This window comes from Chenopodium album, chromosome 3 (genome assembly GCF_948465745.1).
Source record: "Chenopodium album chromosome 3, dcCheAlbu1.1, whole genome shotgun sequence".
Classification (NCBI taxonomy): domain Eukaryota; kingdom Viridiplantae; phylum Streptophyta; class Magnoliopsida; order Caryophyllales; family Amaranthaceae; genus Chenopodium; species Chenopodium album.
Genome location: NC_137836.1, coordinates 64,571,092 through 64,583,121, shown reverse-complemented (window position 1 = coordinate 64,583,121; position 12,030 = coordinate 64,571,092). Strand labels below are relative to the sequence as shown.

Here is a 12,030-nt window from a genome sequence, read left to right as displayed (position 1 = left end):
GTCACACTTATAAATACACATAACTTTATTATAAGTAAACATATAAAATAATGTAACATAAAACATAAGCTAATTAAATAATGATAATAACTCCCTAAAAAAAAAAAAAAAAAAAGTGATAATAATCAATTAGAGATCATCAAATTGTGGGATTGCGCGCCATTATTTATGATGATGCAAATTTGTTAACAAATACATCTTGTATTTATATAGTTTTCCATTTGAGTTAAAAGTATCCTTTTAACATTTGATGCCCCAAGTTATTTATTTAAATTCATTTAAAGCAAAGATCTTAAGTTCGATTCTAATTCATAGGGGTGCTTATGAGACGAGACAACTCGCGAGCTACTCGAGTTTGACTCGGTCAAAACTCGACTCGAACTCGAAATTGGCTCGATATGTTAACGGGGTCAAAACTCGACTCGAACTCGAGATTGACTTGAAATGTTAACGAGTCGAATTGCTCATTACTTGACTCGAAAGCTCATAAAAAGCTCGAAATCCTTCCTATAATTTGATATTTACAAAAAATGAAAATATTTTGATAAAAAAACTTTTATTATAGATTATTAATTAATAAATAAACATTATTTATGTACTCTTATCATCATATATATATTTCTCAAATGACAAAATTAACGAGAACGAAGAGATGTTATAGTAAATAGGGAGTTTTACTAAAGACGAATCAAATTACCTGACTCTATTACCAAAACAAAATTAAAATAATCTACACATACATCAACGACTAATTACACATTTATCACCGAGTATAGATCACCAAATTGAGGGACCGCGCGCGTACCGAGTAGATCACCATATAAGGGGATCGCGCGCTCTCATCTTTTCCCTCCGTAACATTACTTATTTGTTTACTTATAATAAAGTTATATGTATTACTTTCCATCATTACTTAATTTGGTTCAATACACTCTGAAATGCTACATGTTATGCAAAGTTCGTATAATTTAAACACAATTCTTTGACATTACGTTATAAACTGCTCCAATTTTAGTTGAAGCATTAGTTCTGTGCACTTATTTATTAACTATAGCTAAAGTGATCATTATACACTAACCAATCAAAGCAAATGAAATCAACAATTAAAATGCAACCAATTACATTATCACATAAACAACGACTAATTACACACTAATCACAGAGGCGAAATCACCAAATTGGGGGCGCGGCGCGTGGGCCAACAACTAGTCATTTAAAAAAATAGCATGACGGGATAGGGATACTTATTTGTGATATGTAGATAATAGTGTATCATATAAGCAAACAATGTGAGTGACATTTTTTCATCTTTTGCAAAATGTTAATGTATTAAAAAAAATAAATAAATAAACAGCCTATCTGTTCAACAAGAACAAAATGTATTTCATACATAACAAAACCTGTGCCTTTTGGTATATTGACTAGTTTCTAGCTTCTGAATACTTTACAGCGAACAATGATCAATAATACTAACAACCACTGCAGAACCCAACCATCCAAGAAACTCAAAGCTAGAATATTACAAACAAAAACCAATTTGAATGCTTGTTTAATAGCAGTGTTTTAATGTCTGCTACAAAATTGAGGTGGACAATTGAATCAGTTATCTGATGTCGATTCCTGCTGAGGACTTTGCTTCTGCGTTACACGAGTATTATATGAATTGCAATTACTGCACTTGTGCCCAAATATGTGGAATTTCACTATGCTTGTAACACTGCAATCATTGCAGAGGATTGATACCTGCCAAAATTTCTTCCTGTATCAATATCTTGTTCACTCAATTGAGAACAAAGTAGCAGTATTCTCAATTTGGTGTTCAGAAAAATTCCTCAGTTCCAACACATTATTTAAAAATAGTAATAGCATGTGGTACATTTATTCAAAATAGTCTTTGTGAGATTGAGAGTTCAGAAATGTCAGATTAATCCAACAATTTTAGTCTTTTACAAAAAGGGCCGATCATCAATGTGGCAGCAAGAGGATTATGAATATTTATGATATTAGTATATTTCTATGGCTATTGATCCAAACGATTTTTAGCAATAGCATATAAAAAATAATACTACTTATTCAACTACACATGTGACATGTTGGTGAGGAACCCAATAGAATGAAATAAGGGATTCAATTTCTCAGTTTTGAAATGTGCGAAGTTCAGAGAGTTTCAAAACATTCAACTACAAAGTATTTTTGGTCATTTTATAATATAGAACTTCTGCAAATCTTACTAAGACAATGAGAATATGAAAGCCTTCGCTTAACAAAGTTGCCAATGAAGAGCATGTTTTACAGTATCCAAAAATGGGTAACAGATGAAGCCCTGCTATGCTACTTGGTTTTGTTGTTTCACCTCAAGCGTACCTATGTTAGATACATGACACACTGACATGTTTATGAGCCATTTTGAATTCATAAGTCTATAAAAACGAAACCTTTCATAAATTCGTCAAATCTAACACTTGAGAGCAAATTTTCAAAACCAAACCAATTACCAAGTCCATATGCAATTGGAAAATCACTTTGTGAATTTTTATGATAATTATTATTTAACCCATCCCTTCTCTCCAAACTGACCTTTTAGTATTTGTTGTTGGGTAGATCTTTTATTCTATTATTTCTCATTTCAACCTCAAAGATAATTGTAGGAAGATTGGTAGAATCAACGAGACTAAAATGTCAAGGAAATCTCACAAGTGATCTACCTACCTAAAGTTTTATTCTAAAGACTAGTCCTCTATAGGTATAGCAGAAACGTCCCTGCAGTGGAACTGTTCACTAGCAACTTCAAGATAGATTACAAATGCAGATTCAGAGTAGTGAGCCATGGAGCATATACCATCAAGATTGGCTCCACGCCTCAGCCTCACTACAGTTGTTCATTAAATAATTATAGTGGAGGGCTTGGATTAACCTTCCTCCGGATTGTTACTCTAGTTGCTAGTGAACAGTCCCTGCAGTGGAACTGTTCACTAGCAACTTCAAGATAGATTACAAATGCAGATTCAGAGTAGTGAGCCATGGAGCATATACCATCAAGATTGGCTCCACGCCTCAACCTCACTACAGTTGTTCATTAAATAATTATAGTGGAGGGCTTGGATTAACCTTCCTCCGGATCGTTACTCTAGTTGCCTTTGAAATAGAGGGCTTGAAGGGTCAAAAAGTTCAAGGGAAATAATCACAACAAAACCAGAATAAGTAAAGTGGTACCTCATATCGATACTCATCAGGCATGATAGTAACTTCAATCTGCAATCCATATGAAATATTTAGTGAACCAAGTTAACATATCTATCTCATAAAGAGAAATTGACATTAACATAACTATATCTCTTATAGCACACATCCTCCTAGATAAGAAAGTACATAAAGAAGACAAGCATCTAAGAGTCAACTAGAAAATCCATCATAACTTTCACAGTGACCATATTGGTCAGGTTGAAGCTGAAAATCGATGCTACAACAAGCAAAGAGAACAGACAAGTACAGCAGCAGCTGCTGCTGCAGGCCTACAGGAACTAACCACCAGAGAAGCACCAGTACACAATAACAAGATAATGACAACAAAATGCATCCAGTAAGAATTAGCTATGAACAAGAATCCAACAGAGAAGATCCACAATTGACATATATACCTTTCCTCTAATTTGGATAAATAGGCAGAGAAATTGTTTATGAAGAATCCATCCACAAAAAACAGACCCAAAAAAAAAAAATGATTGAGAAGTGCAATTGAAGAATGATTCAGCCATGGCTGGTAGCTTGGAAATGCACCAGTAAAATAAAGTGTCATGCAGCGATCAACTGGCCAAAACCTTTAGATAAATCATGATGAACATGTCACATTACTGTAGTCTTTTCAAGATACCACTAAAATAAAACGGTGGCGTATTATATTGTTTTACAAGCCATGTTTTCAAGAAAATTAAAAAATGAATGGAGATTAACCATCCCTTAAACCGCACACCACATCATAATGATAGCTTTTTACAATCGAGCGACCAAAACCTCAAGCCCCATTTCTATGGATATTATCACTAAATATGGAATTTTCAGACCTATCTGCTAAAATGTTAACAGTTATACACATGAGGTCAACAACAACCAACAATTAGCAGTGCAATGAGCAGTAGCAATCAGCAGATTGCATTGGCCAGAACCAATAAAGAGTTTAAAGGGGGGGGGGGAGTGGGGAATTACTCACAGCAGCTTAAAAGCTGATATCGGGGGAGGGGGGGGGGAGTGGGGAACTACTCATAGCAACTTAAGACACTCTTTAAAACTATCATTCCGGATAATTCTTCCAGTAAAATCAATTTTCCTAGTAGCAAGCTTTATAGCCTTGAACTTGAAAGAGACCTTAAACATCTCTATCAGGATACAAATATTCCCTTTGAGAAGAAAACAGCACCAATCACAAGTTCAACCATGCCATTACAGCAGAAATAAGCTTACAAAATGACAGATGCAATTATAACTACACCATGAAATCAGTATAAAGGTGCCCTAGAAAACACAGAGTAATTCTTACGTCACTTCATTATCTATCTGCCAATGTCTCTTTTACGTTACTATCTCTGAGATTGTATACTTACACAGTTTCGCATCTAATATTGTTACTAACAAGCACAATAATAAAGGACCAATATTCTATTTTCTTATACCGTATTCTGGCTCCACTTCAAATACCAATACAGTGCATGTTCATGTATATGCTTTCAGTAGATAGATATGTATGCACATTAATTTCAACAACAGCAGAATCAAGTTAATAGAATTTCAAATTTCAAGGAAGAAAATGAAATATGAAAATTAAACAAATTAAATAACTTGCGACCTCCTCATCCAATTTTTCCCAGTTCAGTGCCATGTCCATACTTGACTTGGAGCATAAGGGGCATCGATACCTGATCCATATAGGATACTATCATCAAAATAAAGAAAATGATACATATAATCAAAATCTATTTAAAAAGAAGGAATGCAAAAGACAGGAAAACAATTTCAATTCAACCAATGTGTAAAGATCCCATCATTTTCGACAAAAAAATATTAAAATATGGACGGGAAGAAAAATAGATAAGTGAAGGCAGATCAAGTCTCTGCTCCATCTAAAAGAGGGTATATTCTGTTCTTTCAATATACGCCTTCAATATATTTGCCTCATACAGTCATACGAACAACATTATCCATTATGTTTCTATTTTGGCCTATTAAAGAGGGCATATTCTGTTCCTGCTTCTGGGACTAATATATTAAATCCGTAGGATTTAAGTTAACCCATTTTTCCTTGAGATTAATAAAAACTTTCTTACACCTATCCATGACATAACTAACACATTGTTAGTGAGCCAAAAAATCCTATGTGTTCATGTTTGTTCTTCATTTATCTTTCCTGAAAGACAAGCAGAAACACATCTACACACTATATTGATTACAAATAATTGATTTTGGTAAATTATAAATAGCATTTATATCAACTAAATGAACTTCAAAGTTCTATTTGCACCATAATTTACAAATAGGCAGTCACTATTCACAAAAGGCAATACAGAATGGATTGAAAAGCCATGACATTCATTGGATATTACAAGAAAGCTGCAGTTATTTTCAGAATAACAATTAAAGGAAAATATGGCATATTTTATGATCTCCTATTAATGTATCTGGACTTGACATAAATGCTAATAGTCTTCCCACTAACGCAGTAAGGCTTCTCACTTCAACAATGAAAGACCATGGTCCATCTTTAAAGTAACAAAGAAAAAGCTTGTGTCATGGTAATATGGTATATAAAAATTTAATGAGCTTAAGTTTTGGGCTTTTGGCAAGAAATTTTTACAATATAGATAAATTTTTTACTACATAGTACAGAGAATTTACAAATATTCATCAGAGCAAGGCGGCTGTGAAGCAGCACTTAGAAGTCTTTCTTGGAGACATGCTAATAGCTTATGATAAACAAGCAAAGTAACAGCCCTGCTGAACTAGTTGTCATCAGACCAATCATTTAGTAGCCTTTTGCTTATTTTCTTTATAGTTTGTACTCCTCAAATCTCTACTCTCCTAGATCTACTTGGAACAAAATTACTGCAGCGATGTCTCAAATCGATATCATGAAAAATTAAAGTTACCAACTTATGACAAACTTCATTCAGAAGAGGAGGGTGGGATGACATTCTTACACTGGGAAAAGGAAAAAATTTTAGCAAATGACATGGGAATAAAGAAGATGCAATGGGCTTACTGCTGCTGATTCAACATCTCTTCATAGCAACCCCTGTGTATTGTATGTCCACATCTCATAACTAGTGTGCTTTTGGTTGAGTCAAAAAGGTACTGTCAAGTGTCAACACGATGCAACATGATCAGGACAACACAACAAATACTTATTTTCCTTAACTATACATATTTAACAACTGGGTATCAGACCTCATAGCAGATAGGGCAAGAGTTCTTCATAGAGTCTTCCACACACTCATGGTTGTCACGCAGGCTCACAGTATAGCAAGAACCTGCAATTGCAGTAAAAAAAAAAAAAAAAAAAAAAAAAAAAAGGGAGTAAATCTCTCACCTTGCCAAACCAATTGAAATGGCACCAATGCAAATAACCCAAATTAGTACCAACATTCCACCCATGTCACTCTTCTATAACCTAATGATCAGTCATCTCAACAAGCATTTACATTTATAACACATATGACAAGTAATTGGCTATCACATATTTACAATATAGTGATAGCCAAAATGATAAAACAAAAGTTAGGGGTAGGGAGTTAATTACAAAGCAAGCCATGGAAGAGAGATGAGGACAAGAAAAAGAATGCCTTGCATGCAAGAAACATGGTGTTAAAATTCTGATTTCTTAAAGATTGAATTATGAATGTTGCGAGAAATAGCAGCTATAGAAAATATGCAAGTTAAAGAAAAGTAATGGAACGCTATTCAAATCTCAGAAGTATAGCAACTGATGGGGACCTTGACAATTAGGAAAAGTGAGAAGAGATAACCAATACACTTGTTCAAAAACAAAATTATAACACACTGAAATTGAACTCACAGGAACAAAATGAAATTTCATGAAAAAAAATAAAATAAAAATAAAAATACATGCAAGCTTCACTAAAGGCTTAAGAAAGACATTTCACTTGGCAAAAATTATTTTGGGGAAGGCAACTTAAGAAATTTACGAATTGCTTTAAACACAAACAAACAGACCTTCATGTCCCCTCACTACCATACAAGAGTAATGGTCACATAATCCAGAGGTTTTGAAGCCTAAAGTTGCACCTGATTGCTTTACCACCCTCTCCAAGACACTAAACCCCCAAGTACTATTTGGCACTAAGAGACCAGTGGAGCTCTACTCTGAGTTAGATGGGAAAGAAAAGAAGAAGAATAAAGAGAGGATAAATTAATTAGGAAGAAATCCAAGTTATATGAATCTGAGAATCTCTAATGCAACTAAAGTTTGACTAGAAAGGTCATAAAATAAGCTTATGGATCCAAAGACCAGCTAGTAAAGGACCAAAAGCACTAGCTTAACACTAAATAAGGAAAATCTATATAACTAAACCTCACTTGATGATACAGAATTCTCTCTCTTACAGATTAATATGAGTGATCATTAATTGTGGGGGGGGGGATAACATTTAAGGCATGGACCTAATTTACATATTACAACTCATAGTCAATCATCAAGGTTATAATCATTACTTTAAAGTGGCCACAATAATGAAAACATGGTCATGGCCATTTCTCGAAATTATACTACTTTTACCTTCAAAGGAATTTGAATGATCAGCCTTTTAGTGGTAAAGGAAAAAAAGAAACAGCATCAACTGATGATCCAAGTGTCATCATCAAGCTTTAAAAATCATCATATCAGTTAAAAGTTTTTGGAAGTGTGTCCTTAAAACAATGTGCATTACTCTAAATGAATGTTTATAGGATCAATTACAAATGACAATTAATCATTTATATTAAGTAATCAACAGGTTTAGCTAGGAGTCGCTATCGATTAGCCAGTTTAGTGTAAATGGGCTTGCAACTAAATAGTTCTTCCTTATTTTTAATTCATCATTTTCCTCTTTATAAAGCTGCACTAATTCTATTTTAGGTATGCTCACATAATACTATTTGTTTGTGTTCACATACCAAATACTCATCTTACCCTTACGTTTGATAATTACCTTTGTTACCTCACTTTACTCTCTTTCCTTTGTTTGTAATCAGATGGGTATTTTGGTTATTTAATTCCTTTCTTAATCTTTGTGTCCAACCCAAATGGCGCAACTAAAGAAAAATGGAGGAAGTGTGAAGTAACCTTATAGGGTCGCACACATAAGCATGGGTTGAACCAAACCACAAACATGAGCCGAGCTCAAAGCGAGGTTGACTGGTAAACCACCTCAAGCATAGTCCAAGTTGGGAATGTAGCTCCATGATGGCGGGCCAAAGGAGGAAGATAAGAAAAGAAAGACTTTGTCTAGAATTTCCTTAATTAATGTGTTTAGTGTAGAAATAAAATCAGTAAATATATACTTGTAATTTTATTTCAAATTTAATATAAAATAGAAAGAGAGAAGAAAACTCTTCCTACTAGTTGATCTAAGTTGTCATCTCTTGCCACAGTTTGATCATGTGTGTGCCCACCAATAAAGGAGCTTTAATTGATACTCATATGTAACCCAATAGAATTGTCTAAGGAAGCATGCTACTTGCACTCTTGCAGTATATTGATGTTTATAATAGATTAATAAATATATGTGTATAGATCCCCTCAACTAATCCATCCCACAGAACACATTCTTCCTAAACTGTATATTTACTAAGGTAGCTAATGCGCGCGATGTGCTCACATAGCTAGCCATGTTCGGAATCTCAGTTTGGTTTATGTTATAATCAATTTAATCATGCATAACTTTAGTTGTTGGTAACAATAATTAGGAAAAATATGTAAACAAAATTTTTTAAAAGGTATAATTGTCTGCACACTATTTCTTAGAGTTCAATAGAAGACTCAACTAACATTAATAAGGGCAAATAAGAAGGAAGGGAAAAAAATGCCACACATGTGATTCACATACATAAATTGGGGTATATATGTAAATAGACATTTTCAGGGATATAATTGGCATACACTATTCATAAGTGTTTGGTTAAACTTCAAATAAGGTAGGGAAAACACTTTGAACACGAACAACCAGTGCACCACCACATTGATTGTCTGGTACATGGACAAACAAAAGGCAAAAGCCAAAGCACTCAACCAGTGAAGTGAACAGCCAGTGCTTGTTTTCTTTGTGATTATCAATAGAGTTTAATATAATTAAAACTTATAAGTTTATGAATAATGCTTGGAACTATCAACTAAGAAAACTAGATGGAGTGGTCCATACCAAATAAGCAAGTGTTGCAATTATTATGAAACAAACGTAAAGAGAATTGTTGTGATTATTACAAAGCAAAGAGAGTATTAGTTAAGTTAATACTTATTAGAACACAAGCATCGTATCACCAAAGCTTGTATGGTGTATGTGCTCCCCAACATGCTTCATGACCAATCAGTAAGCTAAGGGCCCTATACCAGCTTAAACCATCGGGAGTGGTATAATTTTGCACTAAAAATAAAGAAGATAACAAATAAGAAAAATAACAGTGTGAATGAACAAAGCAAGGAAAAGTAGAAATGCACTCAACGCACGAGCAATAATATGGTAAGACACTAAATGTCAGAATTTACCAAAAAGGGCTATTAAGGCATACCACACTTTGGACAGTGAAAGAAGTTCTCACGACCACCAACCCTGAAATTTGAATGAGCATTGCGGTTGACAATAACAGTCAAAAGTTAAAAACAGCACAGAAACAGAGAAAAAAAAATTTTGAGCTAGCTAACGATGCTGACCTACAAATTCCACACTCGGTGCAATGAAATTGTTTTTTTTCAATCTGTGAAAAGATAAATCATTTATAGAAAGGCAATGTAGATCACTATTTCAAAGCTTTTGCCATAAATAAACAAAAAGAAGATGAGGAAGAGGGTGAAAAGCAACTAGTTCATACCTCATCATCATAAAAGTTGCACACCTCACAAAAATACTCACCCATGTTAACCCCACAACTACAGCAGACCTTTGCTACCTGTACACCAATACAGCAGAAAACAAACAATTTGTATCTTTTTTTTTTTTCTGTTTTTTACCAATACGATAGAAATGAAAAACTATGTTTTGCTATTGTCAAAAAAAAAAGAAATGAAAAACTAATTATCGAATTCATAAAATTATGTTATAATAACCTTCTTATTTATAGTTAATATAATAATACTTCCATTTTTTTTTACACAATTCCCTTTGACCGTGTTTTGTGATTTATACGTAATGAAAATTATAGTCAGTGGGATTTTGTTAAATTCATAACGATATACATTTTCAAAACTCCATATCAACTTTTCATAATTTTTGTTTTTCAGTAATTAAAAATATTCACGGTTGAATTTGTGCATTAGAAAATGTGACTAAAAAACGTGTCAACTAAAAAGGAACGGAGGAAATATATTTCTTCCATTCACCTAATATTGCAAGTTTGCAACCATTACTATTTTAAGATGTTTTACCTATATGGCAACATTTCTTTTTTTGTACATCCTTTATCTCTATCTCTCCACTCATCAAATTCGGCTATGTCTTTATTTCTCTATATATCCCTCATCTTATAACACACCAATTAATACAAACCCCGGCTCAAAAATCGTTACAAATCATATTGATTTCTTCCCATCAGTATACAAATCATAATTGCAAATTGGAATAATCTTTGTTTTGCCAACCATAGTTGCTCATTTCTTGTTAAACCTTCCTATTAAATAAGCACTCAAAAGAGACTGAAAAACTAACCGGTTGTTCAAATTCACAAACTGCACAAACAACCTGCAATAAATCCCCAAACAATCAAACCCTCAATCCAAAAATAAATACTACGTAGTTAAGAAATTATAAAAATAAAATAAAATAAAAAGGTGGGAAATTTTACTTGCTTGATATCACGCCGATTAATCTCATGATGCTCCTTAACATTGGTCAAAGAGTTCTAATTTCAATCAACAAAATCCCAAATCATTAATTTATCAAAATTCGAAAAACAAATACAAATAATTAAGAACGAGAATTTGTTGAAGCGTACTATAGCTTCGTTGTGACAATGCCGACAGGTGAAAATACGATTGCAACATGGTGCTCGAATTCGGCATCGTCTCCTGTAATGCTCGCAGCTGCATAACAAATTCGAAAAAATAATTGGGGATATTTGCAGAAGAGTTGAAAATTTTAGAAAAAATGAAGTATATAAAATTGAAATTACCCGAATTCAAGCTTCCCAAAATCTAGGGGATTTTCAGGAACAGAGGTATCTTGGGGATTTTCGGGAACAGAGGTATCTTGGGGGTTTTCGGGAATAGAGGATTGTTCCGCCATTGATGAAGGTTAGAGGTTTTGGTTGACTGGGTTGAGTTTAGCAGTAGTTATAATATCCTTAAAATGGTAATATTTTAAGAGACGGTGTTGAATTAGGATTTGCGGAATGATCCACCAAAATTGATCTGTACTGTACTGTCCCAATAGGGGGTTTGACTGGTTGAGCATGAGTTGGGTACCTCAAACGGTAATATTTTAAGGGGGTGCTAAACGCAACCTAGGTTTACTTGACGCAACCCTTTTTTTCTTATTTTTTAATCCTAATAGAAATATAAAAGTTATCTTTCTCCTCACCCTTTTTTCCTTATTTTTTAACCCTAATAGAAGTATTAAAGTTATCTTTTTCTCTTCCCCTTCAAAAAAAAAAAAAAAAGTTATCTTTTCTCCTTCTTTGTCACAAGAGTACCAAAATCAATTTATAATACTCATTGGGATTACAATGGATGATGAATTTGATTCTAGAAGATCTTGGAATTAATGTAAGTTTATCGATTTTTAATAATTTTTTTTCGAGTACACTTTATTCTATATAAGTGTAACAATTGCTCTA

The 12,030-nt window shown here is 33.4% G+C and overlaps 1 protein-coding gene across 1 annotated transcript; it reads right to left on the bottom strand.

The window, feature by feature from the left end:
• Nucleotides 1-1,325: 1,325 nt before the first annotated feature.
• Nucleotides 1,326-11,615, bottom strand: LOC145624037 (E3 ubiquitin-protein ligase MIEL1-like). Its single transcript, XM_081676965.1, has 12 exons — nucleotides 11,368-11,615; nucleotides 11,191-11,278; nucleotides 11,041-11,097; nucleotides 10,905-10,937; nucleotides 10,072-10,149; nucleotides 9,914-9,957; nucleotides 9,772-9,812; nucleotides 6,436-6,518; nucleotides 6,251-6,342; nucleotides 4,841-4,910; nucleotides 3,214-3,252; nucleotides 1,326-1,743 (listed from the first exon to the last, which is right to left on the bottom strand). The coding sequence occupies exons 1-12, from the start codon at nucleotides 11,478-11,480 to the stop codon at nucleotides 1,600-1,602; spliced, it is 882 nt and encodes a 293-aa protein (XP_081533091.1). The 5' UTR covers nucleotides 11,481-11,615; the 3' UTR covers nucleotides 1,326-1,599.
• Nucleotides 11,616-12,030: the final 415 nt, after the last annotated feature.